At 48.3% G+C, this 23,468-nt stretch overlaps 1 protein-coding gene across 1 annotated transcript in view; it reads right to left on the bottom strand.

Annotated features, from left to right (window-relative positions):
• Positions 1–23,468, bottom strand: part of ADGRB1 (adhesion G protein-coupled receptor B1) — a 297,647-nt gene that overhangs the window by 212,608 nt on the left and 61,571 nt on the right. The window contains exon 2 of the mRNA XM_068395729.1: positions 2,968–3,888. Within this exon, the coding sequence (XP_068251830.1) occupies positions 2,968–3,715 (748 nt within the window). The 5' untranslated portion in view covers positions 3,716–3,888. The remainder of the gene's footprint in view (positions 1–2,967; positions 3,889–23,468) is intronic.

The following is a 23,468-nucleotide window of genomic DNA, read 5'->3' as shown; positions in this document are numbered from 1 at the left end:
AGGCAGGGTCACTTCGGCAGAGTTACTTTGTGAAGTCCCTTGTAAATGACCACAAACATCCCTATGTACCTGAACCATGTGTAAACTCATAAGCCATGAGTGAAATCAGGCTGTCAGTTAGGTTTCTTGAGTGTCCCAGTAGCTCTGGAGCAACAAGGTCAGTGTGCCCACTTCTCAGTCTTGGCCAGGAGATCCGTGGTCTGGGTGAGTACTAGAAGTTCATCTCCCAGCTCTGCACTTTGGCCACCAAAGCCAATATCCAGCCCAACTGATCTATTCTCAGCCTGCTCTTGAGTGTCTTCAGGCACCGTCTAATCCAGCACACAATCACACACATGTGTGCTCCATCCTTGGGTATACCAGTGCCCAGCGATGGGGAGTGAACCTTTTCAAAGGGATCTCACCCACAGACACTGTGAGACACAGCACAGCTGCTTCCCAGGCAGCATCTCATTGTAGCCTCTGTAGATTTGCCTCTATCCATTTGCTTTGGAAATATGCAAGGTAAGAAGAGGCACATCAGGAAAAGTCAAGCTCCACATTTCAGGATGGTATCTGGGTATCTGGCAATACCCTACGTGCCTTGAAAGTCATCAGACTAGATTAGTACAACACATGCATATACCCTTGTTCAAAGTTAGAATCATAGAATAATAGAATCAGAGAATGGTTTGGGTTGGAAGGGACCTTAAAGATCACCTTGTTCCAACCCCCTGCCACAGGCAGTGACACCTTCCGCTAGATCAGGTTGCTCAAAGCCTCATCCAGCCTGGCCTTGAACACTGCCAGGGACGGGGCATCCACAGTTGAAGTGTCAAGAGAGGCCCAGAAACAACAAAGGATTAAGGAAGCAGCAGGGGGAACAAAAATAAAGGGAAAAAAAGCCAAAAAAATCTTGTAGGGAAAAAAAAAATGCTACAAATACAACCAGGACAACAATGACAGCAATAACCAGCATCAGCACTTGGAAATCAGGAACCCTATCAAAATATTCCACCCACAAAATGCTGTCAAGGGATCGCTGGCTCTCTGTCCAAATAGGATCTCGCCTCCATCTTCCTGATCAAGCCTTTGCAAAAATGAAAACAGACACAGTGACAGACAGAGCAGCACATGGAGAGGCCGGGCACACTGCAAGCATCGTTTCTACATGGATGGCATCCCACCAGCGAAGATGATAATTCTGTATCTTCAATATGGAGCAGATGTGAGCAGCCAGCAAAAAAATTCTCTACACTCTCTACAAATATTTGACACCCAAAAAGGATTTTCATTCAGCCACCTTTGAGCCTCTTTCATATTTATTTTTTGGGAACATTCAAGCACTCAAGCTGGCCTAGGAGAGATCTTTACAAAAGCCAATATTAAGCTTGGACGCTTCAGGATTTGCTGAAAATCTTATTTCAAATTTCACCTTTGGTTGCAACGAGAAAGGTCACACTGCTTGGGTTGAACGCATAAATCATCCAATCAGCAAATGCAAGGCACGACACACGACTTAACGAAGCTCGCATCACTCCAAGGAGGCAGGCGACACGGTACTCCTCGCAAGCTGTTCACGCAGGAGAAAAGGGCATGGCAAAGCGACCAAAAATCTGGAGAGCGAATATTGCCAGGGAGGGAGGCATGGCTGAAGGAGTAATTTGCAGGATTTATGGCTCGGCTGCGTGCCTTCACGTACTGATTCACAGATCAGTGAGAAACAAAATCTACCCCAAAATCCACTGACGAAAGCACTAATAGCTGATCATGGACTAATCTCTCAGCTAACGCCGGGCTGCGGCCTGCAAGAAAATCACGCTGCACAGCTTGGACCTGTGCCTGGTAACCTCCTTCCACTGCAAGCAAATTTAGCCTCCTTCCCCCCACCTTGAGAAATCCCCCCTTGATTAGAGGTGGCTGCAGAAGCCAGGCAGGAGCCCCAAAGTCCACACCCAGACAGATGCCAACGTTCTCCCAGTGGCAGAGGACATTTCAGTCCAGCACCTGAAGAAGATGAGACCCTGGGGTGAGGGTCAGGAACTGGTCTGAACCTCCTCAAATTGGAGGCTCCCCTCCCCACCACCCAGATTCCTATTTAGCATCACACCTCCGCTTTACATAACCTGCCTGCTGGCAGGTGGGGCGGGAGCTGAGAATAAATACATCAGAGCGGATCTGACACCAGCGCTGAAATAAAGGATTCACTTTTGGACGCCCCTATTCCCTTCTGCTTTGCATGGCACCGTAGCACCAGAGGAGACCACACTGGATCTCTGCAAGGAGCATTCCCCTCCCCAGACCAGTGCCCAGATCAGACCTCAGGAGCTTCTTGCCCTTATTCACAGCCCTTTTTGTCATGTCTCTTCCACCTCCCCAGTCCCTTTCCAGCCCGTACCACACTCAAGATCATCATCAAAAAACTGATGGAACACCTGAGGAATAAGCCCCTGCAAAGGCACCGAGTAACCCCACAGAAGCAGCGTGGTGAGTTTTCTTTTTGAAAGCCTCCAGAAGGAAATTGAGGGCGAGAACAAAATGAACATGCCTTCTGTTGCCATTCCCTCGACCCAGGCCTGGGAATTAAGTCTTTCCCATGAATTAAAACGGTTGATAGGGCTGCTACCTCTCCTCCTCGGGAGGTAGCTTGGATCCTGCCTTTTCTAGGACATCTGTAGTTACGTTGGAAAACTCAAGTAAGACTCTCCCCTCAGCAGCTCTGGGGCTGCAGAAGTAAAACAAGCAAGGCACAAGCCCCGGGAATGAATGAAACTATTTGGGGCATATTTAGGGGAAGCTGCTTTGCAATTCCAGTCACAGGCTCATGAAGAGCCACTGGGGGTTACCAGACCTGCCTATCAATTAGCAAATAAGTTTTTCAAACCAGGCATCTGCAGACTCAGACACAGAGGTGATGGGGACCATGTGAGACACAGGAGAGCCCAACCAGCCCTCCCTCCCAAACACCCCCAGCTGCCCTCCACTCACCCAGGAACTCCACTCCGCTGCTGTCCTTGGGGCTGCTCATGCAGTTCTCCAAGTAAATCCCATCCTTATAGCAATCTTCCTTCTTCCTCGTGAGCCCCAGGATCTCGCTGGCCTGATCTAGGATCTCCCCTCCTAAGCAAGAGCATGGGGTCTGCATAATACCGCATGGGTGGGAGCTGCTGCTGATGGTCAAGCACACGTCCAGCCACTTGCAGAGCATCTGGCAAGCGGCTTTGCTAGGGTTCCTGTTGCCCACCACGAGGTACTCCACCGAGAAGTCCCTCTCCTGAGCCTTTGTGGGCTTCCACCGCACGGGCCAGCTCTCCACCCCCGGTGGCATGGTCTGCTTCATCTGGAGGAACTGCTTGTTGGACTGGAGGAAGGCATAGCGGGTGGACCCATCACAGAGCTTCAACACATCGTCAAAGCTCTCCATGCCCAGGTAGGTGCGGGTGGACTCCAGGAAGGAGTCGAACTGGTAGGTGCGGATGTGCTGGTGGTCACATACGCTGGTAGGTTTTAGGATCTTCATGTACAAGGTGTACCTCCGAGGGTCAGGGTTCTGGATAATCCAAGAGCAGAGAGAGGAGTTCAACGGGAAGACAGCAAAGGAGGAGAAATACCCAAAGAATTTCCCCTGGACCAAAGTGGTGCAGGGAGTTTGTGCCAGGTCCAGAGCGACCACGGTCCACACAAAGTAGAGTGGCGATACCAAAAGCAGGTTCAGGGCAGATCCAATGCTCCTCATCCTAGGTCTCTGGTCCTCTGGAACTCAAAGTAAATGTCAAGCACGCGCCAGATCCTGGACATAACAGGGACCAGCTTAGAGGAAAAGTGAGAGTTTAAGAGGCTCTGGATCCGAAATCAAGCCAATCCTCCCATGTCTGGATTTGAGCTCCCTCCTGTGGCCATAAACAACACCTGGAAAAAAAGGGAAGGGAAGGAGGAGGGAAGAGAAAGAGAAGAGATTTGGGATTTGTTTTTTTTGTGGTATGGTTTGTTTTTTCTTTTAATTAACCCTTTGCGAGGTTGAGAATCCACACAGCATCCCCGGTCCCAGCACATCTCATTGGGAGAAGATGCAGACCCACATCACCACCCTCATGCTAGGTTTGGGGGTGTCCCCACCCCCAGGATGTCTTAACCCCCAGGAGGGGCTCAGCTGTGATTCACACTGGGGTACCACAGAGCTGTCACCCCACTTTCCCAGTGCCTTCTGCTCATGCAGTGCCCCTCTGCTGAGCTGAGCAGAGCCTTTGCAGTGATTTCCAGCCCTCTCCCCAAAGAAAACACCACTGATCACCACTGGCACCATTTTAGGGAGATTCCACCCCTCTCCATCCCAACGGAGCCAGGGTGCTGGTTCATCACAGACTTCAGGCTGCACCTGGGGAGTGTGAGCTGGAGGCAACCATGGGCAGCTGGGCCCTATCTCGCTTCCTCCTGCCAGCCCTTTTTTTTTTCTGCTTTTTTTCTGTCTCTTTTTTTTCCTCTCTCCTCCCTCCTCTTCCACCAAACCAGTGCAAGGGAAGAGAGTTGTTTTTCAGTACCCCAGCCCTGGTCTAACCCTGAGCCCAGACAGGAGGGCAGGGCTGGAAGGAGACATGTACCAGGTACAGGAGAAAAAAAAAAAGGTGGGTGGACCCAGATTTTAAGTCTTCCCACATCATGCATCCACCCTGCCTTGCACCCCTGTGTGCAGGACACCCCAAAGCCTGTGGTACTGCAGCTGGGCACAGAGCATCTCCAGAGAGTGAGAGTCCTCTCTGCCACCCCCAGGCCCTCCTTCAGCCCCCAAAGCCCCTTCAGCAAAAGTAATATTGCCCTATGGGACACATTCCTTGCAACTCTTTGTAGCCCAGATCTCCTCTTCAGTCCAGCTGCCCAGACACCTGTACCCTGCTCTGTACTGAAGAGACTCACACATCCTCCACACTCTTCTGTCTCCCTCTCCAAGAAGACCCCCCTCTGTGCTACCTTCCCCCCATCTCCCCTCTTTCCAGGCAAGGAGAGAGAGGGGGAAGCACTGTCAGCAGCAGGACTGTCTTTGGTTTGTACCCCCTCCCCATGCAGTGCGCACACCCATGTTTGGGGAGGGGGCTTATTAATAGATGCAGGGGTGGATAGGCAGGAGGGGCAGACCCTCAGTGTGTGGGCCGAGCTCTCACCTTTCCAGCCATTTCCTTTCCTGCCCTCTTGCCTCACCCCAGGTAGAGAAAAATCAGCTTTTTTCCCCCTGGGTGAGGTTTGCCCTGGCCATGCAGCACTTGCTGCCTCCAAAACAGGGCTGCTGACCAGTTTCAAAAGGATAGGTTGGACCCCTGGGAGGGAGGTTTCCCCTACCAAGTCACACTACTGCCTTGATTTCAGGAGCCTCCGTGGTCCACAGGTTAGAGAAAAGCAAGTGCTCAGGGTCTCTGCAATGAAGCCAGAGTGCAAACAGCCCAACTCCTGAGGTGCTAACATTGCCCTGGGCTGCAAAGCCAAAATAATCCAGAACATCTGGGATGTGTTTCTCCATGATCAGGGACCACGGTGGCACTGCCAGGAAAGAATTAGGGTGAAAGTCTATGGAGAGGGGCACTTACTGCAAGGGAGGAGGGAAACGTACCTTCTCCAGCCATTGACCCTCCTCACAGCCCCATGGTGTCCACACCACTGACCCCCAGTCCTGGCCTCTCCCACTCCACTGCCAGGCAGTCTGCCTTCCCAGACTGCAAACAGAAGCAGCTTTCACAGCAGCCAAACAAATTCACAGCAAATCTACAATTCACGGAGCTAAACCCAGTCCTGCCTCCCAGGAGAGACTGAAAAATGAGAGATGAAACCCATAGACCATCCTGAGCATCTTGGAGGAGATAAGAAGCCAAATGCATCTCCACATTCACCCCTTCATTTCTCTCCTCACTCTATATCAAAGTTTTATCTTTGCATCACCCCTTTTCTGCAAAAGCCTTTTATTTCTGGGGCGGAAAGGGTTAGATAACTCAAAAGTCAGACCTTCTATTTGCAAACCGTGCTTCATCTGAGCTTCAAATCACTGCAGCCTCTGCCAGCAGATTCCTGAGTATCTGTTCGACCTGCCACTAATCAGCACGGAGTCCAAACGCATTCGCAAGTAAATTTTTTTTAAGATGTCACGTCCCCACTCCTGACAGTGGTTTGCAGCCTGCAAAGCTCCGCAGTGCAAATCTCCCCATGCCAGACTCCTGCCTGCCTCAAGGGCCGGGCTGCAGGAACGCAGCCTGCTTAGTGGATGCAAAGCAGCGTTTGCTCGCGATGAAAACCACAGGCATCAACCAAACATCTTATAAATTTCCAGAGAGGTCATCCTGATTAGCAGGAAGGGTTGCCTGCCTATGTCTGTCAATGCCTTAAGTAACAGATTTGGTAAGCAAAGGGTGCTTGCTTAGCTGAGGCTCTGGAAGGCACCGCTGGTTCGCCTCTCCCTCGCTGTAGGGCAGCGCCTGAGCAGCTCGTGCTGTTTGCACAGCCTTTCTATCCGACCTTCACGCCCATGAGCCAGCTAGGGATCATCTTAACCTCTGGTCTAGTCCGTGAAGAAACCTACCTCTCCCAGTTGGAAGCAGGAGCCAGCGGTGCCTCCATAGCAACCTGATGATGAGGAGACAGGGCTTGCGCCGGTATCCAGTCCCTAACAGTGACTTCAGTGCGTGGGATTCAGCCCAAGCCTCCTGCACTCCACAAACCCGATTTTTCTCACGCTGGCCACAATCCCGCTACTGAATGAGGATGCAGCAACACAAAATGCATCCCCCCCTCACTGCCCCTCTCTGGGAAAAGCACCGTAAAAGCCAACAAACTTTAACTAAACAGACCTGTTAATGGGACGCTGTGTTACGGTTGTTAGGCCTCAGAATTGATTTCCCCTGAACGCAGTCCCATCTGGAAGGTTTTACCATAAGGAACATAAACGTATTTTTTCTCTTTCAACTAATCCTTGCTGAAGTGGGAATCTTTACTCAGAGCAGAAGAAGTGAATAGACAAACCCCCCTCCACCCCTGGATCTTTGGCTCAGCACGTGTTGGACCTGGCAGGGAGGGAAGGTGCCATGGGCAGTTGACTGGCTGCTGCAGTGCAGCAGAGAGTTTCATCTTCTACATTTTAACCCCAAAACATCTCAGGAGGGATATATACCAGAAGTTGCAGCCTGCATCTGGGGAGGTGATATTAAATGAGTGAAAAGACAGAGTAATCCAGTGTTGGAGGCCACATTCCTATGGCACACAGGCTAATTTGCCCATGTTCACACGGTAGTTGCCACAGCTAGAGTCTAGGCAGCCTGGCTGTTATGGTGTATGCTGGGAGACATCCATGCCTGGTCCCATCCCTTAGCTCCCACTTAGAGAACATGCCACCCCTCCTGCCCTTTCCTTCCAGTCCTGTGCCTGGGAGATGGGTCTGGCAGAGAAACCTTTTCTGGAGCAAAGTTTGGGGACAGCAGGTGACCATGGAGTACCTCAGGCTGTCCCTCGCTTGCATTTCTCAAGGACAAACTGAAGGGTAAAAATATTGTCTTTGTGTGTGTGTGCCCCCAGCAGAAGGCAGGTGTTTGTCCCAAGCAACACAGAAAAAGACTGACAAGTTTGAGATGATGATGAAGCAGAGGATTATGGAGATGTGAACCACCATCACAGCCTCTGCACCCTTGCACCGCTGACCAGAGCCCTGATAATTTTTTCTACCTCCTTGCTGAGTACTTGCCATCCAACCCTGGCACCATAGGGCCAGGCGTGGTTCAGAAACACAGCTCAAGATAGACCTCCACAGCATAAACAAACCCAGGCAGGGACTGAATCACATTACACCTGGGACCTGGGCTGCCCAAGGGGTTTAGGGACCCATTTTACACTGGTCTCAGTGAATTTTGGAGCCTGGAAACCCATGGCAAGCTGTTTGATGGTGCATCCTGTCTTCCTGCAGTAGCGGTAAACTGAGATGAGCTGGGTCTGAGGCTGGAGCTTTCCACCTCCCTCATGTCCCTGCTTGTTTTCTGTGCACATCCGTGTGCCCCAAGCACACCCTACATCCATCTCAGGGATACTGACTGCATTCCCTCCTGCAGGCAGCATGGGGTGTGTGTGAGCAGGGAGGGATCAGGGCATCCCCTGACTGCCTACAAATGCCTTCACCCCCTGCTTGAATAGCCCCACATGACTATTGACCCCCATCCCACCAAGACCTTCCAGATGGTCGTTTCTGTATTGCTGTGTCTTACTTTGAGGCCATGCCCCAGCACAGGGATTTCAGCTCTGCACGAGCAGAAGGAGCCTGTGAAACGCAGCCAGCGCTGCAGTGTGCCCTGCTTCACAGGGTCTGTGCGTGGCACAGAGTCCTCCCACGCGGGAAGGGCAACCTCCTCGGTTGTGCTGGTGACACAGGACTCTTGGTGCAGCAGCCTGGATCTGGCCAATGGAGGGCACTCTTAGACATAAGCACAAACACACACACACAAAAACTCTCCATGGGAAAAAGGGAAAAAAATCAAAACAATGACTATAGAAAGGACATCCTTCCCCACTGCTGCCTGTAGAACCTCTCCCAGAACCCTCACCCTGATTTGCACCCACTAGCTCAGCCGTGCCCGAACTCCCCTCTCTCCACCCACCAGCTCAGATGTGCTATCACGCAAGATTTACCCCCCTCTTCTTTTCCTTCTCCTGACCTTGGTACACAGCTGACATCCCTGCAGAGTGAAAACCACTCTTATCACGCTAATCCTTCTTTCCTGGGGCTTCCCGTTTTCCTGTAACAAGTCCCAGGATATCAAAAATAATATCCCTTCTGTCGGAGGCAGAAAATGCCTGGCACCAAAAAGGTCAGTCCCTTGCCACTCTGAAAAAAACATGGGAAATGAGTATGAAAAAACAAGGGAAATGAGTATGTTCTGTCCTTATTCACAAGGAATTGCTAGCAGAAAAATAAAAAGCTGTGACTGCTTGGAAATTTCCTTTTAGCTACCGAGGAGAGTGAGCAAAGCACGGTGGAAATGCCTGGAGAAACACGGTGGCATCTGTGAACCGACAGCACACAGAGGAGTCAAGAAGGGCTTGGACCTGGCTGTCGTTTGGATGCAGTGGCTCTGCTGGGCTGCAAGGAGAGGAGTTAGTCCCTGATGGCACCTAGAGAGGGATGGAGCTTGGACAGTCCTGGAGCAGCGCCTCTTCCATAAAATCAGTGCTCAAAATGAGGCTTTTCCTTAGTATTATTTTTAATGATTCATTTTCCTTACCTTCTGTTTTCTATGAGTATTTACTTGACTCTGGCCCTTCCTAGCAACAGTTTATCTCTAGAGATTTGTGCTTCTTTTCTGGCAAAGCAGAATTTGGTGAAAAGTAGGACCCAAAAGAGCAAAAGGATGAGCTGGTGTGTATTGCAGGACGGGGAAATCCTTTAGGTCTTACCTCAACTTCAGTGCACATCCACTCTCCAGAGAGGCATTTCAGACGTGGACCATATCCTGGAAAGGCTGCTAACGCAGCTGGAGCTCCCCCAGTCAGGATCTGGACTGGCCAGATCTACCTTTGGACTAATACATGAAAGCTGGACTCAGACAAAGCCCCTTTGGGAAGCAAAGGGAAGCAGACAAGGGTCAGATAGACAAGGATCCAACCCTGCTCCCCTCCTGCTGTTTCACTTGCTGAAAACATATTTCTACATGGACCCTGCATGAGCCGGCACATTTGCTCCACCACCACAGAGACTGATGTACTGCCCACTGCCTCTATTCATCTCAGTCTCCTGAGTGCAGAGAAAGCCTGATTCTCACCTGTCTGCTGTGTTAATAAATTATTTTTGGACACACTAACATCCTTCATCCCCAATTTCTCTCAGCTCCAACCTGGAAAGGCACACGCTTTGGCGGCGGACTCCAGCAGATGTGTAACAGCCTGCAGGAACAACATGAATAGGATGGGAAATCCTTGATCCCATGATGGGGATTGGCTTGTGGAGACAGAACCCTGGTCCCATTTTGACTTTCAATGAGTGGAAGAGGTGATTTGGGGAAAGGGAGTGCTGAGAGGTAATAGGTAGAAATGGATAATACTGGGATGCACCAGGAGGCTTTCAACCACATTGATGAAACTCCAAAACCCCTGAACCTCAGCTGAATCTTCCCATCTCTGATCTCCTTCACTCTTGGCCAGATGGGGAGTCACTATCAGGGGGAGCCAGAGGCCAGATTTTAGTCCTGGCTCCAAAATTAGTGCATGCTCCCAATTAAGCATCTCTGCCAATCCATGCCTCAATTTTCCCATCTGAAAAGAAGGATTTAAGAAGCATCCTCTGCTTTTCTCTAGTGCTTTGTGATCTGATAAACTCCAGCAAAGTGCTGAAGATGGTGATTCATTTCCAACACACTAGGATTTCATCCTGAGATGAGACTAACAACCCTAAAGTCTAAGGTTTCTGCTCCAGATCATGTTAGTTGAAGATGGGTCCATTGCTAAAACTCTCAGGCAGGGGTAGAACATCAAGACTGGACTCTAAAATCTAGGACCCAGTAAAACTTTTGTAAAGCCTGGCAGACAAGGAAGGCCAGATGTGCTCCATCTGGTCCCAGATGTGGCTGCGCAAGGGAAATAGGCCCAGGGCTTTGCTGCACCTTCTGCTGGGTCCAATGCAGCCTCAGACAGATGCCTTGTGTGTACCTGGTGTTTTTTAAACATCACCTCAACCTGAGCTGCAGCTGTGCTTGTCCTCGACTTTCCTCTACATGAGTACAACCTTACTGGCATGGCCTGTTGGGACTACCACCAGGACCGGGAGTTTCTCAAGGACTGCATGACATAAGGATGGGTTAGATGTCATTGCATAGCAAAGTCAAGAAGACTACAAGGTTCTTGGCAGAAGGCAGCTGATGGAGGTTGCCATAATTTAACAACTTTCTCTGCCTCAGTTTCCAATTAGCAAAGCAGACTTAAACCCCATTTAACACTGGTAAGGTACAGCTTGCTGTGGGTTTAGGCAGGTCGTTGTTCCACACTGCTCCCAGGCATTTCTTCACCCCCAGGGGAATACACAACTCTTTTGATGCCGGTGAGATCAGCCTTTCCTCCATGCTAGCATCACCCATGCCCTCTGACTGCCTTAGCTCCCGTCCATCCCCATCAGTGGTACCACCTGAGGAGCAATGCACATTGCCAGAAAAACCCTGGATTCTACACCAGTAAACTCTAGAAAACTCCCACTTCCCCTGTGGCCTTGTTTATGTCCTTTAGTGCTCCACAGCCGACCCTTGGAGGTCTTTTCCCCTATGCTCCCACCCTGCTCCTGGGTGCGAGGGTTATACAAGAGGGCCTCTGAGGACAAGGTCATCCTCATGAGTGGCAGAAAGCAGGAGGGGGCCAGACTGCTTCTATCGCTGCTCATTCTGTGCTGTGGACTGGGATGCAATTGATTCAGCTGGAGGTTAAAAGCACTGGCATTAGCTGAGGAGCTAAGTGTAAGCCCCAAGGCAGAGGGGATGTTTGAGGGGGGCTGGGTGTGCATGCTGAGGCTCAGACTTGCACGGATGCATGGACAGAGCAATGTCTGACAACCCAAAACTGGGTTTTGTGATTCACTGGGTTGCACACGCACAAGCCAGAGCTCAGTACACGTCCTGACACTGCTCACTTATGCATCCCGCATAAATCATACGCACCAGGGCTCATTTTCTGGCCCCTGAGGCCAAGAGCTTTGACATTGCTCACGTCCACGTGGCTAAATTGCCAATACTCCAAAGCAGAACAGCATTGCCACAGTGTCTAATGCTCCCTCCTGAGCTGTGCCCAAGCATGGTCTGGGGTGGTGCTTGTTGGCTGAGGCCAAAACCTTACCAGGAAGTGTTCTGAGACGTGTAGGCAGTGATGGGAGAGTGTACCAGGCTGTGTCCTGTCTCTCTGGGGTTACTGGGGCAGAGATGGCTACAGAGGATAAAGGAAAATCTGGAGCCTTGGCCAAGGTACTGGCAGCTCTGCTGCTGCCTGGTCTATCCAGAGACCCCTGGGACTGAACAGCCACTGGAGTCTGCCCCTTGCCTGCCCATGGCTGGACTGGCCAAAGGAAAGGAGGGAAAGAGGATAAACACCCAAGTAGTTGTTTTTGCAACCAGCTCCAGACTAGGTTCTGCACTAGCTCAAGTCCTAGTGCTTCTCCCAGCACTAGGAAAGTAGATTTCTACTTCACTGTCCTCCAGCTCCTTACACGGCTGGGTATGACAAGCAACAGGGGATGATCACAACCAGAAGACTTTGACCAGCCCTGGCTGTATGGAAGTTTTAATGTCTGCTCTTCTTCTGACTCTTTCCATAGCTTTGTGCCCTCACTCTCAATGAACGTGCCTTAGTTTCCCCATCTGACAAACAATGTTGACACTACCCCAATGATGGGGATAGATTTCCTAGGCAGCAGCTGGGAAAAGAAGGAAAGACTACATCAGAGTCCAAATTTACAGCAACCCCGAAGGTGCACTGTGCTCAGTTTTTGAATGCTGCAGTCTCAGCACAGTTAAAACTGGATTGGGAATGTTTCCCTTTCTGACAACAGGAATTCAGCTCATAATTTTAGGCATTCAGTTTCCAATGCCCAGTGAGGATGTCTTTAAATTGCACACAGAAGGACGGTCAAATGATATTGCTCAGATTTGCAATTTTCCTGTATCCCTCAGCAGAAGGAAGATGGAGATTTAGGCTGCAGCTATGAGAGACACCTGAAATACAGGTTCTTTTAATAAATCAGAACCATGACAATCTCTTTCCTTACTTTCACACCCCATAGTATGAGCAGCACAAAAGAACTTGAACTACAGGATCGTGCTAACTATGGGAGTGATTCCAGCTGCTTCTACACAGTTTGAAATGAGGGGCTTTGAAGTCTTCTGATACCACACTAACATGGGCAAACAGGAACTTCCCAGTGGCATGGAAAGGGTGGAAATATCTGAGCTTGAGCAGAGTGTGGGACCTTTCCACCAAGTTGAGCACAGGCACTGAAGGTGGAGAGAATCAGGAATGTACCCAATCCCCTTTAAAGCCCCAAGTTTCAGTCGTTTTGGATCCAGCCACGACCTTGAAGCAGCAGAAGTTTGCAACCTGAACTTACAAAACAAAAGAATGATAAATATGTGCATTTCCACAGCACCTTCTCTCTAAGGTCCTCGAGGGACATGGGGAGCAGCAGTGAATTAAGCCTCATGACGCAGAAAGCCATCCTTACTGACCCCAAAAGCTGAAGACAAACGAAAGGAAGTACTTTTTCACACAGCTCGTAATTCAATTGGAGACCTCATTGCCACAGGATGCTGTGGAGGCTAAAGGTATAAGAGAGTGCCAAAATGGATTAGGAAATTTGTGGAGAAGTCCATCAGTTGCTATTAGACACAATGATGTGGCTGCAACTGCCAGTCTCAGAAGTGTCTACTCTTCTTTATAGGAGATGAGAAGGTACAGCTGAGGGAAAAGCCTTTCCTTCAGTCTTCCATTGTGCATCCAGATGGTCTTGGATGGACCTGGGTTGGGGAGATCCTCAATATCAATACAGACTTGGGGGGTGAATGGATTGAGAGCAGTCCTGCAGAGAAGGACTTGGCAATGGTGGATAAAAATTGGACTTAAGACAGCAATGTGCACTCACAGCCCAGAAAACCAGTTGTCTCCTGGGCTGCATCCAAAGCAACGTGGCCAGCAGGTCGAGGGAGGTGATTGTCCCCCTCTACTCTGCTCTTGTGAGACCCCATCTCTGGAGTACTGCAACCAGCTCTGGAGTCCTCAGCACAACACAACAGACATGGAGCTGTTAGAGAGTGTCCAGAGGAGGCCCAAAAATGGTCAGAGGGCTGGAACAGCTCTGCTGTGGAGAAAGGCTGAGAGAGTTGGCGTTGTTCATCCTGGAGAAGAGAAGGCTCTGGGGAGACCTAATTGCAGTCTTCATTATATAAAGGGGGCTTATAAGAAGACAGAGAGAGGCCTTTTACCCAGGCCTGAAGTGACAGAACAAGGGTTAACAGTTTTAAACTGAAAGAGGGTATATTTAGATTGGATATGAGGAAGAAATTTTTAACAATGAGGGTGGTGAGATATTGGATCAGGTTGCCCAGAGAAGTTGTGGATGCTGCCTCCCTTGAAGGTGTTCAAGGCCAGGTTGGACAGGACTTTGAGCAACCTGATCTAGTAAAAGATGTCCCTGCCCACGGCAGGGGTTTGGACTAGATGATCCTTGAAAGTCCCTTCCAAACCAAACTGCCCTGTGATTCTTGACCTTTGCTCCTTCCCTGAATAACCGTTCTTGTGCTTGTTTTAGAGAGGTGTAGGAATATTACCAGTCACCCCTAAGGCACAAGACATATGACCAAACAAACCATGGCCAGAACCTGAAACTAAATGGACGTCACAAGTCACATCCATGTTGCTCAACTCCCCTACCAAAAGGGGTTGGCCTGATTCATGTTCTCCTGTTCAGCCTGCTGTGTTCTGCGTGGTGCCATTGCACTTCTTGGGAGAGCAGTTGTTAGGATGGTCATCTGCCCTGACTTAAACCTTTCTGGAGTGTCATGCCCACACCCATGCAGTGCCATGCCTGAGCTAACCGTGCTGGACAGCAAAGGGTGCCTGCCTGCTCTGCTCTCTGGAGACCCCTCCTTTTCCTTGCAGACTCCTCAGGGCAGAGACTGCCTTCTAGGCTCCCAGATAACAAATCCTAAGATGCTCAAATGTAGACGGGCTGGCAGAGGGATGCAATCATAAAACAGGCACAAACGAGCTGGATTATTCCTTGCATGTCATCTATCAGTCTCATGACAAGCAGTTCAGGATTTGCATAAGTGAGACAGATACACGCTTTTCCCCTTTTCAGTCTTTTCTCCAGGAACCCTTGAGCAATGTGAGATGGAGGGAAGATGGCTTACTGGTGAGGGGCAGGCATGGGGGTTATTGGTAAGCAAAGGACTCCTCTTTTCTCACTTTCTTGGGCTTTGTTTGATCACAGGAGATGATGGAGCGTGCCATGGAGTGATTTGTTCAGCATTGAGAATGTGTTGGTTTGGGGCTGGGGTTAGTTAGCTGTCTGTGTGCAGCCTTGATGAAGATGAAGGATCGAAGGAGGAGGGTTTATATTTATTCTGAGAAGGGCTCGGATGATACTTCATCACAGGGATGACAGCAGAGTCTGCGATTTTCACATGTTCCTTCATTTGTATGGGTTTTAACTTCTGGCTGAGAGGACAGGCAGACAGGACTGAAGAACTGGAGGGGAGCTGGAGGTCTGCAGACAACAGGCAGGGCTTAGATTTAGGTTTCTACCCAAGACCCGAGACCTAGGAGGGAACCTCAGCTACAAAGCCATGTGCAGGCAATTCTTCTGCTTCCCATTTCCTCCAGAGAATGATTTTGAGACTGCTCCTCCTGCTTCCAGCCCAGCACAGTTTAGAGAAACCTCACTGTAAGGTAGCAGCAGGCACAGATCCAGGTGTTCCCAAACAGCCCTGCAATGACAAGCCCATGTGTGCAGCCCAGGAACCAGCCTCAGCAAGCCAAGAAATGCAACAGAGATGAGCAGTCCTTCTAGGAAGGTACCAGGAGATGAGGATCATTGCCTTTTTTTGCCCAGAGGGTATGTTGACCCAGCACAGTGGGGCACAGTGGATGTCCTCAGTCTCTCAGGACAATACCTGGAGGGCCTGCAGCATCTTCACATTTAGTGGCAGGCTGAAATCCAGCACAGGTTGGTTGCAAACGAAAGCCCCTACCTTGTGCGAGACACAATGAGCAGATGGCCCTCCTTTCGTTCCTAAAGAACAGAAATTCACATGCCAACTAAATGCTAATTTGCCCTTTTGCTGTCTGTCTCCACAGGCTATGTCTATACTACTGCAGGAAAGAGAGCAGGGGCTGTTCTTTGGCTCTGGGGCCAAGCACGGCACAGCTTGCAGCCACACACCTCAGTTCTCCTCCCCTGTGAAATGGGCTGGCCTCATCCTACAGACCTGTGGGAGTGAGTCCCTTCACTCAGCCATCTACCAGGCTGTGTTTGGCACTGTCTTGGGCCAAAACTATGCCAGCGAGCATGCAAGTAATTAAACTGTCTGGATGATCACGGGACCACACTCATGCCTGCATTTAATCCCTCATTTATCTACAAGGATAAACATAGCCTCAGAGAGAGTGAATGGACATGAACAGCAAAGGGTTTGTCCTCTTGGGTTTCACTGGAAGAGCTGAGAGGTGGTAGAGATCTGCCACTGGAAGAACTGAGGGGTGGTAGGGCAGCAAATCCAGGTACCACCTCTGTTGGTTCAGGTGGACCTTTGCGTTGGAGCCATGTCAATCGGGGAGCTTTTCTCTGTCTTACCCAGCTCTGCACATAAATCGGGAACTTGGCCTTGAGAGAAGACTGTGAACTCTGCCAGCCCCACCATGGCTGATTAGAGCACTCCCCTCATTGCTCAGCACGTCTGACCCCGACAACCAGATGAGGAAAGGTATCAATCTACTCCTTTTTGTCAGGGCTGCCCACTGGCATCTCACAAAGGGCCAATAAAAGTGGATGGGGTGGGTTGATCCCGGTTAGGTGAGCAGAAGCATAACATTTGCTGCTGATGCTTTTCATGAGAACTGGATTGCTGCTTTTTCTCTCTCCCTCTCCCTCCTTCCCTTCTTCTCCTTTGCCTTTGCAAAGTGCGACAACGTGGGGATGAATCGCCTGATTGTGTGCTCCTCTTTCCCCCACCACGCCGCACCAACAGCAGGGTTGGGGGATGGAAAAGGAGCCCAGCTGCTTCTTGTGGGCTGTTCTCTCTCCACCCACCAGGCACTTTAAATCAGACACAAATTAACACCAGCTCCTGGCAGCCTTTATTAATCGGATTGGCTCGGTGTTAGTTTGCTTTGCTTCTATCTTCTATTTTAATATTTCATTTTTTTCCCCAAGCCCACCTTCCTGAAGAGCATACCTAACAATAACAGCAAGGCACTGTAGAGCGGGGATGGCTTTTGAGCTGTTACAGGTAGTGATCATCTCTGGTTTCTCAAGCTTTAAAACACACACCATGCCCCAGTAGGGGACAGCAATCCCTTGAATGTCTCGTATTTCAGCAACCTTTTCCATCCATACTGCTCTCTAAGCATCGTTCAAGGAGAAACTCCATGTACACAGTCACGAACATGATGAAATGCAGCCACCTTTAGGGTACAGTGCATCTGTCATTTATCATCTGATAAGAAAGTTATGTAAGATCTCTTCTAGTGTAGGAAATTGAGGTAGATAAAATTTGACTGCCTTGTGTGGGACATAGTGGAGGTAAAAACCTGACTTCTGTGTAGCCACAGGTGACCACTGTCTCCAGAGGCTCCACAGTGACTTAAACATAGGCTGGTGTTCCCATACCCTGGGAAAGTTTGTGCAGAGTCACTGACCTTCCTCATGATGGGCCACCATGACCAGAGTCTAAAGAATAGCCACCACTGATGGAGGCGCACACACACAACTTCATGACTTGTCCTTGAAGATCCAAGAATAAAAAGTACTAAGAAAGGACTGCCATGACTGGACCTTCAGGAGCAAAGATGGGAAGGAATGTAACCACTCACTAACCTCCTTTGCTACTCCCAGCTTTGAGAGACCGGAACACTGGAGCCTATGTCCTTCAAAGCCTGCTATCCACTAAGTCTTCCCAGCTTGTCAAATCGTCTGGTCTTTGTGTGCCCTCCCCCTCTTATACCCCTGGCTTGTCAGTCCCATTCAGCAATATGCATGATGAGGACAAGATGTAAGGAGCAGCTTATGGTTTTCCTGCTGGAAGGACCGTGCTTATCTAGGGGATCGGCTGGCTCCTCTCTGCTATCTGTATGGCCATGTTTGCTAAGCCCCTCCATCCACCATGCAACGTTCGGCAACTGTCAAACCTTTTGTGGATTTCCATCTCTGCAATATTCGTTTCTTAGCAACTCTGTTTGCTTTTAGCAAAAACAAAATGTCTCTGCCTGTGGCATGCTATTTTGAGCAGAAACGGTGCTGTTTCAGGTCCGCACTACTCAGAGGGACCCTGGTGAAACTGGTCCTGTCCGCCCACTCACTCCTAACATCACTGGGTGAAATTCTGATTTGTTTCCTTGCCATCTCACCTGCCGCAGGGAAAGCAGAGCAATCCTGGACATGGATCGTGGCAAATAGCAAATACTGCTACATTGTTCTTCTGTGGTGCTTGCCATTCTGGGGATCTTGAAGCATGTTGTATAGCTCAGGTAATAAAGGTACAAGTCAGCAGCAACTTTTACAGCAGAACAAAGTTGCAGCAAGAAAATACAGTTATGTGAACCCTGTGTGCATTATGGGAAATGTCTCTGGTCTTGCAGACTTTGACTGAATCCAGCTCTACAAGAAGCTTTCCCAGCACATCCAGCTTAAGAGGAAGATCACTGAGCTAGAGGGCCAACCACAGACCCTGGCAACCTGGCAAAAAGTTCAGCAACTGCAATTTCTACCGTTGACCCAAAATGAATGTCAGGAATGTGAGCGTCACTGTGTCATTGCAGGATCCATATTTTTCTTTTTTTTTCCTTTTCAGTGACAGTAGTGTTGGTTTCATTCCCATGAAAATGAGAGGCTGAGGGAGCTGGGTCTCTTTAGCTTAGAGAAGAGGAGACTGAGGGGTGACCTCATTAATGTTTATAAATATGTAAAGGGCAAGTGTCAAGAGGATGGAGCCAGGCTCTTCTCAGTGACATCCCTTGACAGGACAAGGGGCAATGGGTGCAAGCTGGAGCACAGGAGGTTCCACTTAAATTTAAGGAAAAACTTCTTTACGGTGAGGGTGACTGAACACTGGAACAGGCTGCCCAGAGAGGTTGTGGAGTCTCCTTCTCTGGAGACATTCAAAACCCGCCTGGACGCGTTCCTGTGTGATATGGTCTAGGTAATCCTGCTCCGGCAGGGGGATTGGACTAGATGATCTTTCGAGGTCCCTTTCAATCCCTAACATTCTGTGATTCTGTGATTCTGTGAAAATGATACGAAGCCAGTCTCTGTCGAGTGGAAACTGGAATGACTGGTCAGCTCTACTCACAGCTCCTCTGTAAGGTAAATCTTGTCCTTCTTCTTGAGTTACCAGTAAGGGTAAGGTCACACAAACTCATGTTAAACAGCATCAGCACCTCTTGAGATTATGATTTAGGATTTCTGAGTGATTGGAAACTACTATCAATTAAAAACCAACCAGGCAGAAATGCTGCCTTACTTTACAGGCTCAGGAAGGAGCTGGATGACATCAGAGCCCAGAAAAACAAATGGGAAAAGTGCCCCAGCCCTCTGGCTAAAGGCATTTAGCATCGTGGTAGGGGAGATGGATGAATGGAAAATGGGACTTCTAGAAGGTGAAGATTAGATGTGCTTGAAACATAACTACAGACATCAAGTCTCTCACCCATCCCAGGAAACTAACTTCTCTATGTTGTATTCACAGTTTGTGTTTAGCTACGCACATCATCCTGAACATACCCTGCACCTCTGAACTCCTCGGGATATTTAGGACAGGATAGAGATCTCACCTCACCAACTCAGTCTACCCCTGGCAGAAGGCTCCTTTACTTATCTTTTCCATCTCTCCATGCCCATGGGAACAGCTGATCTCCTGCAGTATACTTGGCAGCATTTTATCCACTTCGCAAGTGACTCAAATAAATAATGATGATTTTCTGTATGAATCCAAAAATCTCAAAAAACTGGTCAAAAAACAAGGAAGATGAAGAAGGAAAAAAAATACTTGAATTTTAAAGATCTGTAACTGGTAAAACTATAGATGCAGGACGCAACAAGAGGAAAGGGGATGACATGAAGATGTTCAGCAACTCCAGAGTTAATATCTTGAGGCTACCATGTCTCAGGAGGCCTCTGGTAATCAGTGGAGTTAGAGACTGAACTCAAGCAGTGTGGGAACCTACTTGTATAGTTTGTAGCCATTTTCTTCAGAAATAACTACCATCTGTCTTTGATTATAGGTCCAAAGTTATTCACTGAATCCAAGAAGCCTCACTGACGTCAGTGGGGCCAGGAATCCATCTCTTTATCCCTGAATTCAATGCCTACATATTGTTTTCATGCAGCTGTAAAGACCTCTTTTATGCATCTTCTTGATTTTTCTCTCGCTCATTCATCCTGATTCATCCTCCTCTGCTTGGAGCTCCTTGAATATCCTGTAAGAAGCCCACACACTCAGACACATCCTTACCCAAGCCTACATCGCAGTATATTTGTCCAACTAATTTTCACTGAAATAAAGTTCCTGCTTTGCAAAATTGCCAAGAGCGATTGTTTTGGTGAATCATAAATACTGCAGAAAGTAAATGTTGGTTCAGGTTGTTTGTTTCTGCCTTTGGCAGACCAAGCCGTAAGAGTACATACATTCCTCAAGAAACTGAGATTTTAATTCAGTATATAAACTACAATGGCAATGGCTATTTGTTAGGAGACACCTACATTTTGAGCTGAGAAAAGCCCACATATCTGCAAACCTGTCTGCTAACGTGATCAGGAAAGACTGCCTCAATCTCAGCCTTTTTGGCACTAGTTTGGTGAGGCAGCTTAAGAGTTGCACAGATCAAAGGGTCTTGACTCCATCAGGCAGTGACCAGATCTTGGAGAGCAAACCTTGTTTGGGATCTCCAGCTCAGTCTTCCCTGCCTGAGATGAACAACTAATGGATATATCTGATGTAAGGTGGAGTGTTTTGGCATGCACTCTGACAGGTGAATCTGCAGCACATCATGACCTTGTCCCTGTCATGGATCACCATAGCTGTGGCAGTGGTGGTGAAGTAGACGTGTGCTTGCACCCCTACCTGTCTGCTCAGCATCCTCACCTCATCTGCAAACCACCTTCTGCAGGCTAAGGAATCACCCAGGGAAGGATGCAGAAAGATCCCAGAGCCAGAAAGAGAAGATAAAGTAGATTGTACCACTATAACTTGTGGGTTGAACTAGAATATAGAAAGATATTGTGCATTTTATCTGAAGCTTTTTTAAGGAAAAGTGCACAAGCTGCCCTAAGACTTGAGAAAATAGGGATTTTCAGTCTGACTGAAAAGTGATTGAATGATCTTACTGCTAGGTTTTGATGTTTAAGATGTAGGCAGGACCACCTGGAAGACACTCAGAGAGGGTTACTTTGAACTACCGTTAGGTGACTAGAAGACAGAGGTACAAATCTGAGCTGACCACTCGAGGCTCCTTGAGCTGTCCATGGAATTTTGTCCAGGATTTTGGACAAGCTGCTGTGATCTGAAAATCTTGGTGTCTCGGTTAGTCCTGGGCCAGCAGACAAGGTTTCATGCGCATATTTGTGAACAGAATCACAGAATCAATCAGGTTGGAAGAGACCTCTGGGATCATCGAGTCCAACCGTTGTCCTGACACCACCATGTCAAATAGACCATGGCACTAAGTGCCATGTCCAGGCTTTTCTTAAACACATCCAGAGATGGTGACTCCACCACCTCCCTGGGCAGCCCATTCCAATGTCTAATAACCCTTGCTGAGAAGAAATTCTTCCTAATGTCCAACCTGAACCTCCCCTGGCGAAGCTTGAGGCTGTGTCCTCTTGTCCTATCGTTAGTTGCCCGGGAGAAGAGGCCAACTCCCACTCCACTACAACCTCCCTTCAGGTAGGTGTAGACTGCACTAAGGTCACCTCTGAGCCTCCTCTTCTCCAGGCTAAACAACCCCAGCTCCCTCAGCCGTTCCTCGTAGGTCAGACCCTCCAGACCCTTCACCAGCTAGGTCGCCCTCCTCTGGACTCGCTCCAACACCTCAACATCTTTCTTGAAGTGCGGGGCCCAGAACTGGACACAGTATTCAAGGTGCGGCCTCACCAGTGCCGAGTACAGAGGGACGATCACTTCCCTAGACCGGCTGGCTACACTATTCCTAACGAATAGTATCCCCATGCCTTTGGGAGGAGGCATAACTTTCCATGGACAAATACATCAGCAGCACTGCTTAGTGAGGACAATTGATAGGAGGACAGAAACTGGACTCCAAAATAAAGATCTAGACCCCACACCAGGACCACATGCCAAAAATCTTGTTATTGAGCCAGAGTCCTTTACTAGAGCTCACTCTAGGTCTTTTCCCTAGTACCAGTGGAAGATCACTATCTTCTTAAGCAGATACCATTTAAAAGGCCCTCTAAGCTGTACTTTAATACAAATAATATATAAAGATAACACTGTCATATTTCATAATATGATGACTGTAATTCCACTCTTGTTAAAGAGCAATTGCAGTGTAATTATGATAAGTATTTCTCTGACACACTTTAATACCACAAATACAAATGTAATATAATTATACTCCATTACAATATATATTAATATTGCAATATAATTTTATGATAATGTAATAATAAATTGGTAATTATAGGATGCATTACATGCATTAGTATTTTACATGTGTGCACACACACATGAACGCACCCCCTCATGTCTTGCAAAGTAAGTGACTGAATGGTTCACCGTGTGGCTGAGAATAAATACTGTAAATGTCACTGCAATGCTGTATTTTCAATTCAGGTAGCACAGGGACACCAGACACAAACCATTCACTCGTGCAGTTAATGTTCTTATTATATCAACAGAAATAATTATTGATTGAGCAAAAAAAACCCCACAGTGTAATTACATTTTAATTGCAATATAATTCTACTGTAATTACACTTTTTTCTATTATTTGGCTTAGCCAATAACAATCATATTAGTGAGACGTTGTCCTCATAATTTTAAAAGATTGCATTATTGTGTAATACTGCACAGCCTCCCAAGAGAAGAGGATTCATCACTGATCAATTATTTCAACCTAAACCTGGATTAGTGTTGGAAAATTAACTGTAAAGAGCAACATTGCTGAGTAGCCCTCCTGAATTCTTCATGTCTCTGGTATCTCCCAACCACCAGCACTCAAAAAACCTGAAAAAAATACTGAATGGAAAAATGTGATGCCAGAAGGTGGGTCCTTACCATCAGTTTAGCATCTTTAGTCTGCTTTTAAGGAGGCCTCTTTCCTCCATATTTGAAAATCCTGTAGTCTTTAGAGTGGAAAAGGAATAGCATTCTATCAAATTCTGCATTCCCTCCCCAAAATCCTACTTGATTCAGGACAGTTGCCTACCCAGAGAGCATGAGAAAGAAGGTTACCCATACTGATCCCATCTTACTCAAGATGCAATGCTGTGAGCACCCATGGGGCCCTCTGAAGTCAGTGATAACGGAAGATGTTGCTCTGCAGAAGCTCTGAAGAGAGTTACACTAAGGTTTGGGAGACCTCACAGATGACAACAGTTATCTCATCATCAGCCTCAAAGCATTTTTGTGTTTAAAGCATTGGGAAGAACAATTAGTATTCTCCCTTCCTCCATTTCCCCTCTTATTTCCTATTCATTAAAGAAAAATAATAAAAAATCAAACTCAATGAAAAAGTTGGAAAAGGAATGAAATCCTGTGTGCTTCCCGGAT

The sequence above is a fragment of the Nyctibius grandis genome, chromosome 3 (assembly GCF_013368605.1).
Source record: "Nyctibius grandis isolate bNycGra1 chromosome 3, bNycGra1.pri, whole genome shotgun sequence".
Taxonomy (NCBI): domain Eukaryota; kingdom Metazoa; phylum Chordata; class Aves; order Nyctibiiformes; family Nyctibiidae; genus Nyctibius; species Nyctibius grandis.
Note: the sequence above shows the minus strand (reverse complement) of the source record. Positions and strands in the feature narration are given on the sequence as shown.